We start from the raw sequence: 20,775 nt of genomic DNA on the forward strand, positions 1-20,775 counted from the left end.
ATGGTGCAAATTAGCAACATGAACATCCTGCAGCAAACAGCTTTCGATCTCAGGCATGTGGCATGAATGTTGTTCCGTTCGCTCTATGAAAGCCCATTTTGCTTGAAGTGATACAGTGATTGTAGGACATACTTACGAGTTAATGTTAAAGAGGATTCTGCGTTATCGTCACGATTTTCTCTTTCAATTCTTTTGAGATGTTTGTAGAATTCAGCGATAACCAGAACTACAGAAAATACAAAAGTCAGGGTGTACAGAATTATGTTTTAGGCTACTTCACAACAATCAAGATTGATCCAAGTGTTTTTCTGGACTTACTTAATCTGGCATTAGCTGGATTCTTGTTATTCAGCTCATTGATATATTTCTGTAGCTCGGCTCTCTTCAGTGTAAGCTTATCTGTTAGAGTGTTCCTTATGATCACCATGCTTGGAGCTGAAAGTGACACACATGTCAAGTTGCTACAGTAACATTATGACACTCTATGCTAACATGAGGTCTTGGGTGAGATACTTACAGTTTGAATTGTAGGTTTGTGACAGCAGCGTCTCCAGGTGCTCCAGCTGACTTTGCAGACTGATGATTTTCAGAACTGAAAAAAAGGTTAAAAAAAAATGTAGCTGACTGCAAAAGATACGACTGCAGAGAGTTTTAGAGTTTCTCACAAGACTCACTCAGTTTTGTGTTTTCACCGGCTCTGTTGTTGATTTCATCGATGAAGCCGTCAAGTCTGTCCTGTAAGTCTGAGGAAAAGGAAAGTATGTATTTAGATTATATTTTGCAGGTTCTATCTTGACTTTAAACAACACTAACCCTCTTCTCGATCGCTTGTGGTTCCATTGGTGGCTTTGTTCCGAAGGGTCCATAACTCATGTTGCAGTTCAAGGATCTTTAAAACTAAAGCAAAGCAACGTGCAGTCTTTAAGTTAGAAAATGAATCTTACTGCAACAATGTCTACCAATTTTTTGCTTTTTGTAAGCAACTCAGAATCTCATTGGTTCCCTTCTTTCCCTGTGCCACTCCAACAAGTCTCTACTTTACACTCTTTTGAACTAATGATTGATAAAACATAAACCCCCAAAACATCCAGCATATCAAGCAAAGCCTCTCACAACATTATTCTTTCACTCTGCTGTTAATTCATTTTCTTTAATCTTGGTTTTTGCAGGTTTACATGTGACCTGAGTTAGATTTAACCATAAAAGCCATGATATGTGACAGTCCAGGTCTCATCTGTATTCAGTTTGTGTTTGACTAGCTTGTGATTTAATAGCACGACAGCTGAAAGCACAAGGACCTAGCAGGGCGACTATTGGTGGATTTGTCTAAAACAAGGATCAGAAAGTCGTCGTGCATTTCAGCCGTTTATTAGCAGCTTCACATTAAATGATTATACTTTACAATCCTTAACTCTGCTGGCCACTAGAAAGGAAGCAGTTTAAGGTTCTTCCACACTAGTTTTCCCTTTAAAACTGGATGTTATGTCCCTTTTTAATATGCACTTTATGTACATAACTGTGAATGTCAGTTTGAGTTTAGCTTAAAAACAATGGTTAGCGTTCAAACAATAATTCTGGTTCACATAAAGTAAAGTCAAGAAACTCACTTGCTCCTGGGCTAGAAGTCAGACGTTCTATGTCTGCAATTCCTGAGCTCAGTTCTTCTTGTTTTCTCTCCAGTTGTTTCCGTAGCTCTGTTGGACAGAAATAGGGGTTATTAAGAGATGTTAAAAATATCAGAGAAATTCCCAGTTTTCCCAAGGAAAATGTAAAGATGTAATTTAATTGTCTCAAGCGCAAAACTGTTTAAAAATTGCTTTAAAAAAAATCCACTTAATTAATAGAATAAAAACAAAGGTATGGTATATATCTGTGGCCTCTGTCCCTCACCGGAGGTCAAGTCTTTGTCTTCTGAGAGAGAGATCTGATCCTTCAAAGCCTTGAGTTCATCATGCAGGCTCATCAGCTTTACAACTGGAGCAGAAAGCAACAGAAACATCACTACACAGATTACAAATTCAACACAACGAGATTACAAGCCGAGCGAGAGACACCGCTGGACACTGCGTACGGCAACGTGACTCACTGAGAGCTGGTTGGAAGTCCTCGGTTCTCTTCAGTTCAGCAATCTTGCGGTCAAAGTCGATCTTCACCTCTAACAGAAACGAGACACATGCTTTAAAATCAAGCAGGAATAATCAGAGGTTGTAGCTGAAAGCCATTTTAAAAACTTACGCTCATATCTTTTCACAAATTTGGAATCTAATTCAGTCTTCAGTCGCAGTTTCCTCTGCAGCTCTTTTGTATAAAAGGATAAAATCAGGTACTTGAAGCTCTTATCAGACAGTTTTCAAAATTTCTAAAAAAACAAAACAAAAAACAAACTACACACCGAGCACTCACCTCTTATTTTGGCCTGAGCTTCGATGTATTCTTTTTCTGTAACTCCACGCACAGCTGCAGATTTAAAGTATCATAATGTAAGATCGCAATCTTAATGTCAAGGATTAAGAAAGTATTCTCTGCTCAGAAAACAAATGATGTTAAATGTTTTTCTGAATTTAACACTAAAGTTAGTGCAGGTGGACTTACTGGTGCGCTGGCCTGTCAGGTGCTGCTTTTTCATTTCTTCTATTAGGCTGATGACTTGCACGACTGTTCAAAGACAAAGAAAACACCATTGTCTTGAGTGTTGGGCCTTAGCAGCACATTTATACGTGGTGAGGTTGGTGAGGTGATCATTCCGCCTCTCCTTTATACTTACTCTGCTGTGCCTTAACATACTCCACTGCTTCCAGTTGCCTCTGTAAAACGTCATGCCTTTGCTTCTCTCTGTCCAACAAAACGCGGAACCCTGGGATGAATAAACAGCTATTAATGTTTCTACTGCAATTAGCAGATCATAATTTGGTAGTTCCAAATAAGACAAGTACATATGTGACTTGACTTCGTAGTGTAAAGTTTCAAAGATTTGTGCTGCCATTTACCTTGAATTTGGGAATCAGTGATGTTTTTGGCGTTTCTCATCAGCTGGTCAAAATGTAGCACCTCGGCCTGCACTCTCATAATTTGCAAGGCTGTTGAAAGAATCAAGAGGGTGTCGAGTTGATGGCGCAATAACTACACAAAGGACGTGCTCGACGCTGAATGTTCACTTACTTAGTTCCTTGTTGTTCTCGTCATCTTTCAGCTGTATAATCAGCTTTCTGAGGAGAGCAGTCTTTTGCATCCATTGCTTCCTGGCATCTGAATTTAAAAAAATTAAATAAATAAAGTAAAAAAAAGAATAAACGTGTGCTGCTCCACAAAGGAGAGACGGGATCTACAACTCACCAGCGGCGAAGGTTTTGGATTTCTCAATAGCATCGATGATCATCCTCTTCAACTCTGCAATCTTCGTGCGCACATAAATCAGCTCCAGCACTGGACAGCCAGCAGAGAACGAAGTGTTGGGAAATGTTGAAAGACAAGCCTTTAACGTTATTACTCACACAAGAAATGCAGGCCTGTTTAGAAAGATTCACTTACAATTAGCAGAGTAGCCACCTCCTTTTTCTTGCAGCAGAACAATCTTCCTGTTGAGCTGTTCTTTCACTGAGCAGCAGAAGAAAATGGTCAGGATACAGAAATATAATAACATAATAAAATGAAAGAAGATGACCTTTTCTCCCAGTTTAGCATTATATTAATCTGAAATCTAAATAATTATTAAATATTTCATAACACCTATTGTAAATTCCTTAAGATTCTTTTTTTTTTTTACGGAATATGCAGCCATGCATTAGATCAATTTCAGCAACCATCACTTCTTTGCTCCATTTTGTCCTGAGCAACCAAAAAGTTACCAAAAAACTAAATGGATTTCATATAACAGTGTGTTATGCAACCATCACGCAGAAACCGACTGTGACCAAGAAAGAAGGAAGTGGGAGACCACAGTGCACAGCTATGCATATTTAGGAGTTAAAATGGTACCACAGGAAAAAAGCCACACTTGAGCTGTGGCTTCAAAAATGAACCAACTCCCAGAGATTGCCACATTGATGACACTTCTGCTGCATCTTTTTTTCCAAAGAGGTAGCCATCAGCTCCAGATCAATATGTTTGAATTACTACAGATACCAGACACAACCCTTTATCTCAACTTGGAGCTAGTACTAGAAATACTCTACGTTGTAACCCCATAATGCGAGGTTTATATCCTCTCCTGGATCTTTTGCGTGGGGGTAAATGTATTAGCCACTAACCACAGTGCCACTCGCTACAGTAGCTACATTACAGCATTAAAAAGCATAGTTTCAGGTGCTGCTTTAGTTTAGTGTAGTTGACTGGGTGACCACTTGCTACAAGGCCAAATAAAGTTGCTCACCTTCAACTCTGTACCCAAGGCCTCTTGTTGTCTAACAAATGTTAGCCTGAACCTTCCTGCTGTTATACTGCAATGGGCCTACCTTCACTCATGTTTTTTTTTTTTTAATTCTTTGTGTTTATACACTACTTTGCATTTAATGACGAGTTATTATTAATCTATGGACCCATCTCCAACCAGTCACGGCAGACGGCTGCCCCTTCCTGAGCCTGGTTCTATTAAAAGGGAGTTTTTTCTTCCCACTATCGCCAAGTGCTTGCTCATAAGGGGTTATTTGATTGTTGGGGTTTTCTCGCTATTATTGTACTGGAATATGCTCTTTGTTATTTACAACATGTCTGATGTTATATGAAGACAAACACTTTTTCATGAATAACTGACATTTAAAGGGTAAGAACTTTTACGTTTTAATTGCAATTTATTTAGACAAAATACTAAGCTGTTGTTAGCAGCACTAATAGAGAATGTGAAATGAAGTTTAAAAAATTAGCCACCAAGGAATGGTATAGTTACTGAACAATGTGTCAATTTTTCTGCCTGAACTGTGGACAAGCAATTTTCACATAATAAGCAAAAGTTTTTTTAGTTAAATCAAAGAGCCCGCAGTTTACCCAGAGTCATGCCAATTGAACTCCCAGAGTTTGGTTTTCCCCCTCTTGTTTCTGCCTCTTGTAAATCCCAGAGCTGATTCTGCAGGGAGATTATCTGAAGTACTAAAAGAAGAGAAAAAAAAAAAGAAAGCAATGAGCCATTTCCTTCTGCTTATATATGCATTCGCACAACACCAGCGCCTTCGGTTGACCTTCCGTTCCTCAAATGTGGTTCAAAAATACACTTACTGAGAGTTGCATTTGAAAGGCTTTCTTCAGCTTCCTGTATCTGATCTTTGAGTTCAGCCGTCGTCTTGTCCAGCTCTTTCTGCAGCTCTGCAGGAAACCAGTTTAGAAATGAAACATCTTCATTCAGTTTCTGTGGCTCCAACCAGAAGAATAGCGCTCAAGTGGAGGCAAATTCAAACATTTCTCAGTACTGCAAGATAAGCACATCATGCTAACGATAAAATAGCTCACCTGCGATTTCGTCTGCAGTTCTGTTAGAATTAGTAGCAAGCTTGATCTTCTCCTGCAAAGTGCTCACCTCCCCGGTGAGTGTCATTATTTTAAAAACTGAAAGAAAGAAAACACTTTTACATAAAAGCTGAACTGTGCAGCGTCATATGATTAAAATTGAATTAATTATGATTAAATCGTGACCTGTGCGAGAGATTTTACTGTATTTCCAAAAAACTTACGGAGAAGTGTGTCACCATCAAGCTTCTCCAGCACCTGCTTCATTTTGAGCTGCAGATTGGGTTGGTACGCTGTCAGGAAATCACACATGCATTTTAACTTTTGCTGATATAAATTGTTTCCAACTGTTACATATGTGCAAGGAAAGGCTTACTGCCAGATGTAGACGATGTTGTTGACATGCATGCAGCAAGTTCCACTTTCAGCTGTATGACCTCTGTCCTCAGCCCAAAGGCCTCGTCACCTGTAAGAAAGTGTACAGGTTGCAACAAACCAAAGCAAAAGTAGGCCTACTTAAACTCTTCGCTGGATGTATGCTCACCGAGTTGGTTGTAACGGTGATTCGCCTGCTGAAGTTTCCTTTGTAACACCTCCAAAGTTTCTTTCACACCTGATAAGGAAATGTTAGGGTGACACGAATGAGGACCCACACACACAACTTTCACCTTAATTGTTCGGTACTTTTCACCAACACTGTCCCAGCTTTGCAGCTGCCACCCACACACAACACCCCACCATCTTTTATAGGGGAGACATGATCAGATGATGGAGCTCAGGTGTGTGTCAGCCTCCCCTGACACCGTAACCTGAACCCACTGCTCCACCCCTCCCCTGCAGCTGAGCCACAAACCCCACCCTGCCACTGTTAGCAATGCCACATATTAAAGCAGCAAGATAAACAGTCTCACTGCTCACCCACTGTTTGAAACTAAGTATTTCAGCTCCTCCCCTCCTGTCTCTTTAAGACTAATTTCTTCTGACTGGCTGCGCTTTGCAAACAGAAGATTTGAACAGAAGGTAAGTAGCGCATGTCTGCTCACAGCCAGAGCTCCACCTGAGAAGGCCAAATGTGGGCAACTGGCTAAAACAGAGGGCCTAGAGCAGTCTGAAGTTTTTGGCTCATTTGAAATAACTTCTCTATAAGCTGACCTCTTTTTTTTTTTTCTTACTTTGACCATGTTTAATGTATTAAATATGTATGTATTGATTGATTGAATCAAACACAAATTTTTTATGTAAATTTAAGAAGTTCATCCAATATCCTTAAAAGTTGCAGAGGTAATATAACAACAACAACAACAACAACAACAACAATAATAATAATAATAATAATAATAATAATAATAATAATAATAATAATAATAATAAGCAGACATCTGCCAAGGCAGCTCACTTTCTGTGCAGTATTTACTCTTAAGGGAAATTGTATTGTATTTTATATATATTTAATTTCTTTGTACTTTTTAAATGTACTTTAAGAAGTTAGTAGCGCAGTAAAAACAAGAGCAACGTGCAGCCTTTTGTTATTCGCCCTGCTGAAACCCATTTTAATATACTCGACATGATTCTGTTTATAATTAGTTTTACACAATTATATATTATATATAGTTACTTATAATTATTTTTTTATGTGGCTATAGCATGTGTGCAACATTAATTTCAGTAAAATTTGTTTAAATATTTAGTAAATAAATATCAAGTGGAAAAGAGCTTTTGCACACGAGTTGATTTTGTTTTCAAAAAAGTATTCGGGAACATTGTACTTGTATTCAAATGGTTATAACCTGTTAAAAATCCCCATACTGGGGTGGCTGTAGCTCAGGTGGCAGAGCAGGTCAGCCACTAACCAGAAGGTCGGTGGTTCGATCCCAGGCTGCCTCCTGGCTGCATGCCAAATATCCTTGGGCAAGATACTAACCCCGTGTTTGCCTACTGGTGGTGGTCAGAGGGCCCCGTGGCGCCAGTGTCCGGCAGCCTCGCCTCTGTCAGTGCGCCCCAGGGCAGCTGTGGCTACAATGTAGCTTGCCGTCACCAGTGCGTGAATGTGTGTGTGAATGACTGAATGTAGTGTAAAGCGCTTTGGGGTCCTTAGGGACTGAGTAAAGCACTATACAAATGCAGGCCATTTACCATACTGTATATCATTTCCTACACGCCTATAGAAAGTAGTAAGAAACCTAGTTTTAAAGAGCTCTATATAGGAATATTATCAAGTCAATCTATTGACCTTAAAGTTGGGGTTAGAGGTCAAATGTGACAGGAGGTAAACATTTAAATGTAAGATTTTAGATTTAGTTTTTCAAATCTTTATTTATCTGACTAATAATGTAGAGACAACACTAAGACACTCGCTCAGCTAAATACTGGCATCACATTTTGAATCTGTGCAATGCACGCTCAATAATCCAGTTATTAAATCCCAGAAACTTGGTTCTGTTCATGTGGATGCAGCATATTCAGTGGGAAACATTTTTTACATCACTTATCCGAGTGATTTGGACGTCGCTTGGATGAGTGAATAAAACGTTCCAGATTAGCAGAAGCAGCTTACTGGGAACATGTTTTTGGATTGTAGTGTATTGTTAAATAAAATAGATGTAAAAAAATAAATAAATAAAAATCACTTACCGGTGCAAGTTTTGATGACAATTGACTGTAATAAAACATTTGATCTTAGATCAGATGAAGATAATATAACAAGTTCCTTATATCTATCGTAAGTAAGTAAGTAAGTAAAACTTTATTTATATAGCACCTTTCTAGATAAAAGATCACAAAGTGCTTCACACAAGGATAACAAAGCATAAAACAAAACAGACGACAGTTAACAAACAGCAATTCTAAAAAGATGTGTTTTTAGTTGTTTTTTGAAAGAAGCTACTGAGCACAGAGATCTTATGCTCAGTGGGAGATACAGATACAGATATACTAAAACTTTTATTGATCACAATATTTATAGAGATAAATCACATGATGTAATAACTATTTAATAATTACTACTTACCGTCACATTTACAGGGCTGTTTTGAAAGTCAGTGGATAGCTAAGGTAAATGCACAAGAAGAAATGTATCATTAGTAGTAGCAGCCAAACTTCTGCTCATCTCTAAACATTTGCTAAGTCACATTTTCTGGGACTTACAAGGATCCTGGAAAGGATTGCGTCCAAGTCGGGATTCCCAGTTCTGACCAACCTGTTGTGGCCTGAAATAAACGAGAAAACATAAATATTTACTTTTTTGTTGTTGTTACAGGTATTTGTTTAATTCAACCCCTATTAACTGACAATAAAAAGGACGATATTATTTCCCCCTACCAGCTCTGGGATCAGAAGTGCAGAGTACACAGGTGAAGAGGAGCGGAATCCAAATGAATTGAGAACCACCAGCCATGGTTTTTCCTTCCAAAACCTTCCTCTGCTGTCAGCAGCAGTCAGCGGGCCTTTTATAAGACTCTGACTGATCAATGTCCAGGGGTAGTGATGACTTCCCAGAAGAGGCGGAATAAATAAATGACTTAATTTGCTGTAAATGGCAAAAGTTAAACACAGCCAACTGTGCACACAAATAATAACAAATAAGCAACCGTGTCTTTAAATTAAATTCCTTGCCAAAAAGGAGAAACCTTATTGTCTGATTTATTTTGACATTTTTATTTGTCTCAAACAAACATTGCGCTAAAGCTCAAATAAAAATCAATCACGTTCAAAGTACCAGTACGAGAACTTTTAATCACATACAATGCCTCAAAGTCTGTGAATTGCTTTGGATTTTTCTCAATTTCCACTCTTAGCTTACAACCCCCCCTCCCGAAGATAAAAGATAAACTTATTAAACCTAAATAGATAAACATACAAACGTCATCATCTTTGTTTGAGGAAATGAGTAATGCATATGTGCAAGTAAAGAAAATAGAGGAACCTTTGCTTTATTTTTGCATTTGCAAACATAATTAAAATGATCTTTTTTTCTTTTTTTCCACCCTGTCTTGTCAGGGAGCTTTTGCAATCAGACACATTTTGCTTTTCCGAGATTAGCGCTGCAAACGCTCTATAGGCTCCTCTCATTCATGTGTTTCTGCAATTACACATTTAAGTGTAACTCTGGGCTCGGTTTCCTCATATGAACTGGTCGCTTTCAGATCCTTCCCCAACATTTGAATTGGAAGTTCAGGACGTTGACTTGGCCTTTCAAAAAAACCAAAAAAAACAAGATTCTGTGTAATGGATTTTACGCATTTGTTTCTAAAGCAGAAACGCCTGTAGGTTCAGTTGGAGCTACTTTTATGACCACCAACACGGTGAAGGTGCAGGGTGAAGCATTGAGGTGTGTCTCTGGTCTATGCTGAAATGACAGATGATGTGATTTTTTAAAATTACATTTGTGGTGGAATGCAGGATTTATTGTTCCATCAATAACAGTAAGACATCCGGCCTAACCTGGCACCGTAATGCTGGAATGAAATGCTTTCCTTTCTCTCAACTCATTTGAAGTTAAAAGTCAGATTTTGCTCTCATCCCTCCACAAGACATTGTTCTAACAGTCTTCTGGCTTGATCTTTATTGAACTGCACAGGCAGATGACCTCTTGGAGAAACTGACTCTGTTCCTGCGTACTTTGGTGGGATTCTTCATATGAACTATGCATCAGGTTCATCACCAACATTTCATGGATCAAGGTGAACCAAATGACTGGGTCAATCCAAAACATTAACCTGACTGTGACTATTTGACCTTTCCTTGGTAGAAAAACAACATGTGTTATGTAAGGTGCAAGACTCGCTTCCTCTTATATTGAGATACAAAATGTGCTGACATTTTTGTTATGAAAATGTTGCTATATTTCCAAATGGCCTGACGTTGGTAATGAATGTTTGTGACCTCCTGAACTGCAACACTCCTTACAGTTTGAGTGAACGTTCTTGGTCAACCACTTACCCCCCCAAAAATCCTGGGTATTAGTTGACTCCCTAGTCTTTCTTGGGAAGTGGTTGACAAGGAAGTTTGAAAAAACTTCCTCTATTATCTATGCAACCTGACTGTATATTGGTGTAGTCCAAATGTGTTAACCTTGTGACCTTTTCCAGCCTGATGAGAATCAAAAATGCTAAAGTGTGAAGTTTTCAGGAGTCTTGTGTTTTTGTGCCATAATGCACTTCTGACCAAAACGTGTTGTGAAGATTAAACCCAGATAAATCTGCTCATCCCAGAGTTTAACATACTTCCCTCCCTCAAAGGTAAAATTCCTAAATTTTAAAAAATGACCACAGAAGAGTCAGCATACTTCACTTTCCTCTGGATTGGGTAAGTCTTAAGTGACCCAAGTCCTACGAGATGCTTCTATAACCCTTTATGGCAGCGGTCCCCAACCTTTTTTGCGCCATGGACCAATTTAATGTCAGACGATATTTTCACAGACCGGCCTTTAAGGTGTCGCGGATAAATACAAAAAAATAAAATGATACGACCAAGACAAAAACTGTGTATTTTGTAAATATAATAATAAACGCAAATTCATTGTGTAATTGTGTAACTTTATTGGCAGCGTACTTCTTAAATGTCCCTTAATGCTCTCTGGTCACTATGGTAACGCATAAATATTTCTTTCAAAATAAGACACACAACTAAAACACAGGAAAAGACCCAGGGAAACCGAGTTAATGATAAGAACCCTTAAAACCGCTAAACTTCACACCCGAGCTTCAACTCTCGCGGCCCGGTACCAAACGACACACGGACCGGCACCGGCCCGGGGGTTGGGGACCGCTGCTTTATGGTGAAGATCAGCAACTCAGAAATAACCTTTGTTCATGCCATGATTCACTTTCACAAACATGCATCGTGTAGATCAGACACTGAGAAATCTTCTTTAAATAAAAACAAGACACTCACTCTCACATCTGTCATCGCTGAAAGCACTAGACTGGGAGTTCGTCTTCATATTAACATGTTTAATTTAATTTAATACAAAGAAAACAGAAAACCCCAACAATCATATGAGGTGAGGGGTGGAAGACAGAACAAGATGCACTATGGAAAAGAGTCCGGGATTAATAATGACTAATAATTAAATGCAGATTGGTGTGTAAAAACATAGAAAGTAGAAAAAGGTGAGTGAAGAACAAACAGTGCAATGTGGGAATCTCCCAGCAGCCTAGGCCTATCGCAGTGTAACTAAGGGAGAATTCAGGGTCACCTGATCCAGTCCTTTATCAAAAAGGAAAGTTTTATGGCTAAATTTAAAAGTAGAGAGGATGCCTCTCTCCCAAATCCAAAGTGAGAGCTGGATCCACATAAGAGAGGCCTGGAAGCTGAACAACTAATCCCAAAGGTTCACCTTCTAAGGTCAGTAGATCCAACTGACCACTCTGAGGATCCAAAAGCAGAAGCATGAAAACTTACAGCATTGAACTGAAAACAAGCTGTTTATTTAGGCGAGCAACACAAAAAGGGAAACCTAAAACTTGGAGACTCACTAAAATGATCTAAAGAACAAGGGGAGACAGCAACTATATATACAGACAACGAGACAAGGGAAGCAAACACTAAAAGCAAATCAAAGGGAAGGCTAACTCTTTTAGAAATAAAGCAGAAGGTGCAACAACTAAATAATGGATGAACTTAATACAGGAGACTTGGCACAAGGGAACAGAAAGAACACTGAGGGAAGAATTAAACTCAAACATCATACCAAATGTGGCAGGTTTGCAGTTTATTAGGATTAATTTCTGCAATGTAGACATCTATCAGGATGTTCTCCTAAATGCACACGTAGAATGAGGAATGGAAGACAATAGAAGCTTGCGACATTTGCCCTGAGGCACTATCAAAGCACGGCCCACTGATGAGAATAGTTTGGCTGATTAAATACAACTTCCAGTCTGAGTTTGGTTATCTCTTCCGCTCAGCTTTTGTAATAATGCCAGTAATCAAGAATCACTGGGTTCATGCCCCACTACCAAGTGACAAAAAGAGCAAAGGTCAACAAACTGTAGACGTAACTTGTGACCATGTCGACCTGTGCGAGTGAGTTCAGGATGATATGTTGTACAACCATGTTTGCAATGAAAAGAGAAAACTTGTGTTTCTGTAGGAAACACTGTGAGTATTTGGGAAATACAGAGTTCAACAGAATGTTTCCCCCATTCTTGTTAGATGGCAAGTTTTTAATGATGCCCCTGATGATTCCAGTGGGCAGTCTGAAGGTCATGATGAAAAGGTATGCCAGATGGGTTTGAAAAGAAGTAAAGCTCAGAGTTTGTAGGAGGGACCCACACAACCTTCAGGATTTCACGACTGTGAGGAAGAATGGACAAAAATCACACCTGAGCAACGCATGCCACTAGTCTATATGCGGGAGGCGTCTTCAAGCTGTCACCAACAAAGACGACCTTGTACAAAGTTAATTTCAATAAGTGCGTTCAATACTTTTGTTCCTGTGTCATTTCTCACTATTACACAAAACTTAATTCATGAACATCTATTCTTTGATTAATTTGCATGTGTGGATTGGATGGGCTGTTACCAACATCTGGTGAGAATTTCATGTCAAGAGGACTTTTAGAAATATATTTACTTACACAATTGTTGACATGTTCAATAAGTACTTAACTGCTGTGCATATTTCAGAAGCTGCAATGTGAAATAAACAAAGACTCTACAAGTAATTAGAATTTTGGCAACGCTGCAAACAGTTTGATAAAAGTAACCCAGTTCAACATGAGAAAATATTCCATAATACTACAAAGTGTAAAGTGTTATTGATAGTGTTTGTGACGATGTTGCTCTTTTTACTACAAACTATTAACTGAAAATAACTGGTTCTTGGTGAAGATATGCTGGGAACTGACAGGTTCTGACAATGATTTACTAGATCTGTTTTAACCAAGGTCATTTTAAGTGAACTGACAACACCTTAGCAAACATTCAGAAACTAAGTGCAAACAGTGTCATCTAGTCCAAAAAACAACTTTGAAATTAAAAACCAATCCAGAGAGATCTTTTTACAGTTTAGCTACTGTAAATGTATTTGGTGATGCAGAAATGAGAACGTATACGAACTCTGAAAGCTTGTGAGTTTATACGTACACTGGAATCAACACCAAGGAAAGTTTAAGTAAAAGACATAAAGAAAGCTGAAAAATGCTGGCTCATGAAAAGAGCAGCAACTACAGAGATGATTACCATGATTTGATAACAAATTAATATCATCTCAATGAGGCTGACAATCAATTGTACACAGACACCAATATTTCTCCTTTTAAAAGGACACAAACAATTTCGATAGCAAAAGTCCTTTAATGACACAGTTTTGATTAATGAGCACTCGTTTCTATTTGAATATATTTGTGCTAACAATACCGCTGTTCAGAATGTCTTTTAGCTTTGTCAACTCAGAAATTGGATGGTGTAAGTTTTAGGAGACGAGGGCGCCATGGTGTGGTGTTGTGCGGTAAGAAGAACATTCACCCTGTCTGATCTATCACCAAGTAAACTGTCACCAACTAAACCAGAAATCTACAAATCTATTATTTGACCACAATGGCGCTAGAGTGAGCTGCAGCGTGGCCTTTTTGTGTTTCAGATATGCAGTTTTAAGTGTTACCTTAGTTATTTAATTCATTAATTCATTTTAATTTTCTTTACTTATGCTTTTAGCATGTACAGCACTTTGTGAACTCTGGTTTTATGTTAAAGTGCTTTATAAATAAAGGTGGTATGGTATGGTATGGTATGGTATGGTATGGTATGGTATGGTATGGTATGGTATCCACTTAACGGTTACCCTGAGGTACCCCTGAGCAAGGTACCGTCCCTATACACTGCTCCCCGGGCGCCTGCTTAGTGGGCTGCCCACTGCTTCACTGAGTGAATGGGTCAAATGCAGAGAAAAACAAGTATGGTATGGTGTTTACAGCTACCAGCAGCATTTCCTGCAGAAAACTCCTTTCCTTGCAATGTGTCTTGGAGCTAACTTTTGTGAACTTCCATCATAGCATGGAAGGTAAAGGCAAACTTCCATTGTCGATGACTTAACAGCAAACATGCAAATTGAATTATCAAGAGAAAACAAAATGAAACATTAGTATGAATCATTCTAGCTCTTGTGGGTCTAACCACTGAGGGACTTCTCCAGCACACTGATCTAGAGTGGTAAACCAGATAAACCAAAGAAACCACTAGTGAACTGTCTCTGTGTGAGGTTGAAGATAACATAATCTGTGTCTTAGTCAACACGTTCAAAATTAACAAAATAAATCAAAGTATGGATCAAAGTACGGATTACTTTGATTACTTACAGGATTATTGTAAGTATCTGAAAATGAATGGAATGGAATCTGCAGCAGTACAGCACGGCAGAGATAAACGGATATGAACATTCACACCAAAGTAAAAGAAATCTGCAAAACTGCATCTGTGAAAGAGACAAACATCGTTTGAGGTTATTGCTTCCATCGATGTGGTTCACTGATACGGGCGCTTCCCAGAGAAGCGACCAGAGGCCAAAATGGGTGACTGTTACATTTACAAGAGCCTAACTTGTAATTTGAACAAAAGAATTTCATGTTTCTATCATGAACAGAATTAAATCGTGAAGGATCTGCATAAAATTCAACAACTTAATTTATTCTTTCTTTATTCCATCTCCTATGTGGGTATGAGTTTCTGTGAGTTTGACTCTATTTATGTGTTTTGTTGTATGTATATCGTCATAAGTGTTTTGTGAGTGTTGTTGCTCATCACAACAATCAGATAGGCTCATGGAGTTTTTAAAAATTGCAGACCTAATATTGCACTCTCCTTGGCATATCAAAACACTAATATGACAAATATTTTACGTACTGTCCCGTCATATGTACTAAATATACTAAAGTAGTGCGCGGTGAGCGTATTCTGGGGAACCTGGACGATGCTATTCGAACGAAGGCGGAAGTTAGTACCAGTGAATCCTCTTGCACTCGTTTTTTCGTCTGTCATCTTCTCGCGATATTACAGTAGACTGACTCTGGTTATTGCAGAGTTGAGTCTCTACGGCAACATAAAAAAGCAGTGCCGACGAGCTGCGGTACTATCGCTCATACATTTCCTTGTCCTGTTGTTATTGAGACCTGACAAACCAGATCCTCCGCGTGCTGTGTTGGACGGTATCATTTTGTACAGGTGAGCGGCTTCGGTTTATTTATTATTATCATTATTATTATTATTATTTTTAACTATGTGCCCTGCTAAATAACTGCACAGGACTGACACTCATTATGATTTGAGATAGCGTGACAGCGAGCGCGTTACATATAATGTTAATGCACGTCAGTTAGAAGCGCTTTGACATCGTGTTGAACTTTCCTCTGGTAAAATCAACATCAGCTTCGTTGTTAGATTTTTATTGTGCTATCAGGGTAAAGTTCATGTAATCCTTGTGTAAATAGTCTTTTAACTTATTGCAGATATATCAGAGTGATTATCTATTATGATCATCAGTGTTGGTTGTAAACTTCTTATGCAAAATGCTGTGTAACACTGACTGGACCTAAAACACTCATGTAAGGAATGATGTCACTGCTCTTACTTCCAGATAAACTCTGGACAATGGTTCTATTATGCAATCATGTTGCAACGCCTTTTAAAGTTCCAGCTGACTTTTGATCACATGTAACCCTTCATGTTGGGTATTTTGCTCACATGGTGTAATGGATCTCACTGCTGATTGTATATGGTGTTATTACTGCTCCTCCAGACACTGAAGATGTCCCTGTCTGGCTGGGTATGCGTAGTAACTGGTGCCTCCCGGGGCATTGGCAGAGGAATAGCTCTACAGCTGTCTGAAGCAGGAGCCACAGTCTACATCACAGGACGCCAGGAGAAGACTCTGAAGCAAACTGCTGCACAGGTGGGCTTTTAACACTTGGAGTCTTCTAATAATTAGACAGGGAGGCATTTTTAAATGCAGCTTATTGTATCGTGGCTTTCATTTGTGATTAGTGGAGTAAGTTCTGAAGTAAAGCAGATCCTCCCCTCATGTCCCATATCAGTGTTGCAGCTAAAGTGTTGGCTCGTTCTGCTATGTTATTATTTTTTCACTGTTGACACAGGTGACGGAAAGGGGTGGGAACTGTGTACCAGTTATCTGCGATTCCTCAAAGGAGACCGACATTCAAGGACTGTTTGAGCAAATTAGACAGGAACATAACGGCAGACTGGATATACTGGTTAATAATGCCTATTCTGGAGTACAGGTTGGATCACTAATGCTTTATCATTTCCTGGTAGAATTATTTCAGAAGCACCTAATATGGAGTAAATCTGCGTGAATGAAATGACATATGTGCTTTACTTTAACAAAACACGTGGTATTGTTTCAGGATATCTTTGAGAACATGGGTAAGAAGTTCTGGGAAACTGAGCCTTCTATTTGGGATTCCATCAACAACGCAGGCCTCAGGTACTGTGTGCTTGGGTGTTTAATCATGAGATAACTCACTCATTGTGAGCAAACGGCATCCTATCATGTAACAACTGGCCAATACACAGATGCTAGAAAAAAAAGTTATATATTAATATTATTAATAATATTTGCAGGTCATTAAATGAAATAAGTATTTGATCCTCAAACAAAACTTGAGTACTTGGTGGAGATATCCTCGTTGGCATGCACAGCAGTAGGATGTTTCTTGTAGGCAAACACCAGGTATACATGCATCTCAGGAGGGATTGTGGCCCACTTCTCTTTACACAAATGACTTCTGTTTGGCAACTCAGAGCTTCAGCTTAGAGATCTGGCGACTAGCTAAGCCACTACATGACCTTAATGAGCTTCTTATTTAGCCGCTCCTTTGTTGGCTTGGTGGTATTTGGATCATTGTCATGCTGGAAGACCCTTCATGACCCATCTCCAGTGTTCTGTCTGAGGGAAGGAGTTTCTCATTCAGGATTTTAAAGTCCACGGTCGTGTCCATTGGCCCCTCATTGCAGTGAAATTGTGTTGCATGTTTAGCAGAACAACAGCCTCAAAACATAATGTTTCCACCTCTGTGTTTTTGACCATTGGTCACCATCTCTTTGGGTCATATTCCTTATATTTCTTCCTCCAAACACAACGAGACCTTAAGTTTTGGTTTCATCTGACTACAGTACTTCCTCCAAGCTTTATTAGACTCATTAAGGGCCTGTTCATGTGCATTCTTGAGAAGGGCAGATTTCAATTCATTACAGCATAGTGTGTTACCATTGGTGTTCTTGGTGTCTTTTGAGATGATCCACTACATGATCCACTACCATACTGTTCAACTCTTTGGAAGTGAGCAAACTTACAAATTCAGCAGGAGATCACATGATGCACACAATCCAACCTAGAAATGTTTTGAAATAAAGTAAATGGTAGAAATATTATATGACTTACTTAAGTTTTTCGACATCTGGCAGGGGGCACTATTTTTTCTCAGTTTACGCAGCCCGGTTGATGGTGGCTCAAGGTCGGGGTTTGATAGTGACCATTTCTTCTTTTGGAGGGATGCGGTACCTCTTCAATGTGCCATATGGTGTTGGTAAAGCTGCTGTAAGTTGTCTTCTTGATCAAGTATAACATGTGTTACTGATATTACTTTCTGATTGTTTTAAAGGCCTTTATTTTTTGTGGTTTGTTCCCAGTGCGACAGACTGGCATCAGACATGGCTATCGAGCTACGCCGCAGAGGTGTAGCTTCTGTCAGCCTGTGGCCAGGAGCGGTAAAAACAGAACTGGTGTCTCAGTTGATACTGGCGAAAGAGTCACCGTCTAAGGTAGATTCCCTGTAATGAAAACTCCTTTTTCTGGTTGCTGCTTCAATTGTAAGCTAAACTTGTGTTTTTTGCTTTTTTTCTCCCCAACAGTTTAAAAACGTTTTTGCTGATGGAGAAACCACAGAACTGAGCGGGAAGTGCATTGTTAACATGGCAAAAGGTACAACTTCAGAAATTGGTGCTCACCTCACAGTGAGACTGTTAAATAGACACCAACACCCCCCTGATGGACATTAAAATGTCTTTCTGGGAGTTATTGTTCCTAAGAAACAGATACCTTAAATGCTGAGGAATTCTCAAGAGTATTTTGAAAATGCTTTTTTAAGTGCACGCAAAGAAACCATATTTTGATTTCCTTTTTGGCCGACAGATAAAAATCTGATGTCACTGACTGGGAAAATACTCATGACTTCTGATCTGGCAAGACGCTATGGAATAAAAGATGTCGATGGTAAATTTGTGATTTCTTTTTTAAGATTTGAATATCTTAAACTTCACTACTTGGCGCTTAACAAATCTATTACGCAAGCTTTATGTCCCAGTTGCTCTAACATATCAGTACTGGTAATAAGCAAAATAATTTTGAATGTATGGTCAATCCACCAGTGTGCACAAGCTCTTTAATCGAAATTATATTTGTAATGCTAAAATATAATTATTGTTGTTGTCCATTAACTTTCAAGTGTACTGTTTTACAAAAATCAGAAAAAAATGTAAAGCACATTATTATTTTTTGATTAACAGGCCAAATTACAGTTATTTACTAACATCCTTAAACGGGAAAATTAGTTTTAGTGGTTGAATGTTATGCTTGATTCATTTCTCAGAGAAACCCAGTGTAGCGGCTCAAATTTGGGAATAAACACGTGAATTATTTTGTTATTTTCTTAATAGATACCATAATTTATTTGTTTTAAGCAAGTTTTAGACAGACTTTTAAATATTGGTGGTCTAATAAAGTTTATTAAGAACCGTACTCTGAACTTATTGTCTGCTTACCCACAGGGCGAAGTGTAGCTGATTACACTTCGATTAAATACCTCCTGTCCCAGGTCCCGTACCTGTCCTGGCTGTCGGTTGCCGTGCCCTCATTCGTACGCGTGCCACGCTTCGTGATGACCCTGGCATTCAGCCGGTTCTAAAGATTTCCTACATAAACTCTCTAATGGCAGTGTTGTCTACAGTTGCCATTTTGTTTACTAACAGTTGAAGGGTGACGAAAGACTTAAGATGAGCACTTTTTTTTAAAGGAATGTTTATCATTTTACATATGTGCACACACACAAACACACACCCCTGTGTAAGTACTTAATGACTGTGATTCTGTGGTGGTGGAGGTAAATGAAGTAAACACAAAGGATGTCCCTGTATAATTTTCCTCAGATGAAGACACAATGTGAAAACCTGAATGTCTTATTATAACTACATATTATGGTTTTCTTATATATTACGAAGCTACGAATGATATTTCAGAAACAAGTGTATTTTGCACTTATTTTTGCATTTTATAAAAACTGTATTACGTATTCTGGACACACAGTACTGCTAATACTGCACCTGGCTGGCTAAATAACAACCAGTTAAATAAATGAGTGCTAACCTGTTGCTGTTTATTTGTTTTGTTTTGTTTTTTCAAAATATCAAAATTGAAAAAAATCTAAATTGAAGATTTTTTATTTGCAGACATTTAAAAGAATGAAGGCTTAAGTTATCTTGGCTTTACTTGTCCGATCTAGCAGTTATGCCCATCTTTTATAATATTCATGCTTCCAGGTCTGACAAGTGAAGCCAATGTGGAAATGCCTTTCTTTCTAATAACCAAGAGGGGGAAACTGTTACATGTAGAAAAACAAGACCTCCTGTGATATTCTATGGTAATACAGCCATTATTTCCCTTGCTCTGTGCCTATGTCAACACTCTCATGGTCCCCAGTAGAATCACAGAGCAGGACAAGCTAGTTTTTAAAATGTGATTGACTCGTCATTAGCCAAAGAACAAACAATCTCCCTAAATTTCACAGTCAGATCCATCCTGTGCTCATGATGCCTAGAAATGCACAGCTTGAGATTTCCCTAAGCAAGGACTGATACCACAGAGCTGTGTACTTCCAACTTGTCTGCAGTTGCAAGTATCACAAAGATGGTTTTGAGAATGTTGAACAGTGTTTCTGTGAATTTCATCTGTGGACAGACTTTATTAACACAACAGTGTTACAAGGTGAAGTCACAAAACATGAGAGGTGTGAAACGTGACAGCTGTTCAGAGATAAGTGTAGACCATGAACTCAAGAACTTCAAACACGTGTACATCAGTAAGATAAACCCTTACTTCTGTTGTTAGTTTGCGAGTTCACACAGAGCCACTTTAAAAATATATATACCGAAATCAAGTCTGTGCAATGCGAGTTGTTGTGTTTACTAAATATTAAATATTCAGTGAACTGTTCTACTTCATTTCTCTGTGTTTCGTTAACTTGTAAACCCACAGATGGCCAAAGGTAAGGATCCTAAATAGTTTGTAAAACCAGGATCAAAGAGCCGGTTCCTAACGGGAGTTCCTGG

General features: G+C 38.7%; 2 protein-coding genes across 2 annotated transcripts in view; one reads left to right on the top strand and one right to left on the bottom strand.

Moving 5' to 3' along the window:
• Positions 1-8,893, bottom strand: part of LOC113010840 (uncharacterized) — a 50,891-nt gene extending 41,998 nt beyond the window's left edge. Inside the window, exons 1-26 of the mRNA XM_026150067.1 lie at positions 8,755-8,893; positions 8,581-8,642; positions 8,444-8,482; positions 8,068-8,092; positions 5,981-6,049; positions 5,813-5,902; positions 5,661-5,729; positions 5,440-5,535; positions 5,209-5,295; positions 4,981-5,082; positions 3,529-3,594; positions 3,334-3,423; positions 3,160-3,246; positions 2,988-3,077; positions 2,765-2,854; positions 2,593-2,655; positions 2,404-2,457; positions 2,236-2,298; positions 2,087-2,155; positions 1,891-1,974; positions 1,608-1,694; positions 814-897; positions 675-743; positions 518-592; positions 319-435; positions 137-226 (exon numbers count right to left, since the gene is read on the bottom strand). Of these exons, the coding sequence (XP_026005852.1) occupies positions 137-226; positions 319-435; positions 518-592; positions 675-743; positions 814-897; positions 1,608-1,694; positions 1,891-1,974; positions 2,087-2,155; positions 2,236-2,298; positions 2,404-2,457; positions 2,593-2,655; positions 2,765-2,854; positions 2,988-3,077; positions 3,160-3,246; positions 3,334-3,423; positions 3,529-3,594; positions 4,981-5,082; positions 5,209-5,295; positions 5,440-5,535; positions 5,661-5,729; positions 5,813-5,902; positions 5,981-6,049; positions 8,068-8,092; positions 8,444-8,482; positions 8,581-8,642; positions 8,755-8,830 (1,993 nt within the window). The 5' untranslated portion in view covers positions 8,831-8,893. The remainder of the gene's footprint in view (positions 1-136; positions 227-318; positions 436-517; positions 593-674; positions 744-813; positions 898-1,607; positions 1,695-1,890; positions 1,975-2,086; positions 2,156-2,235; positions 2,299-2,403; positions 2,458-2,592; positions 2,656-2,764; positions 2,855-2,987; positions 3,078-3,159; positions 3,247-3,333; positions 3,424-3,528; positions 3,595-4,980; positions 5,083-5,208; positions 5,296-5,439; positions 5,536-5,660; positions 5,730-5,812; positions 5,903-5,980; positions 6,050-8,067; positions 8,093-8,443; positions 8,483-8,580; positions 8,643-8,754) is intronic.
• Positions 8,894-15,443: 6,550 nt separating this feature from the next.
• On the top strand, positions 15,444-19,818 carry dhrs1 (dehydrogenase/reductase (SDR family) member 1). The gene is made up of 9 exons (XM_026149512.1): positions 15,444-15,597; positions 16,172-16,324; positions 16,527-16,670; positions 16,797-16,876; positions 17,857-17,989; positions 18,082-18,213; positions 18,304-18,373; positions 18,584-18,664; positions 19,219-19,818. Exons 2-9 carry the CDS (start codon positions 16,181-16,183, stop codon positions 19,353-19,355), a joined length of 921 nt encoding a protein of 306 aa, XP_026005297.1. The 5' UTR covers positions 15,444-15,597; positions 16,172-16,180; the 3' UTR covers positions 19,356-19,818.
• Positions 19,819-20,775: the final 957 nt, after the last annotated feature.

Source organism: Astatotilapia calliptera, chromosome 18, assembly GCF_900246225.1.
Source record: "Astatotilapia calliptera chromosome 18, fAstCal1.2, whole genome shotgun sequence".
Taxonomy (NCBI): Eukaryota; Metazoa; Chordata; class Actinopteri; order Cichliformes; family Cichlidae; genus Astatotilapia; species Astatotilapia calliptera.

What these genes read in the sequence shown, in the direction of transcription:
- dhrs1 (XM_026149512.1), top strand. Translation starts at nt 16,181, where the DNA reads ATGTCCCTGTCTGGCTGGGTATGCGTAGTAACTGGTGCCTCCCGGGGC. An exon ending in CGAAAGAGTCACCGTCTAAG is followed by an intron (nt 18,214 to 18,303) that starts GTAGATTCCCTG and finishes TCTCCCCAACAG; the next exon opens with TTTAAAAACGTTTTTGCTGA. An exon ending in TGGAATAAAAGATGTCGATG is followed by an intron (nt 18,665 to 19,218) that starts GTAAATTTGTGA and finishes GCTTACCCACAG; the next exon opens with GGCGAAGTGTAGCTGATTAC.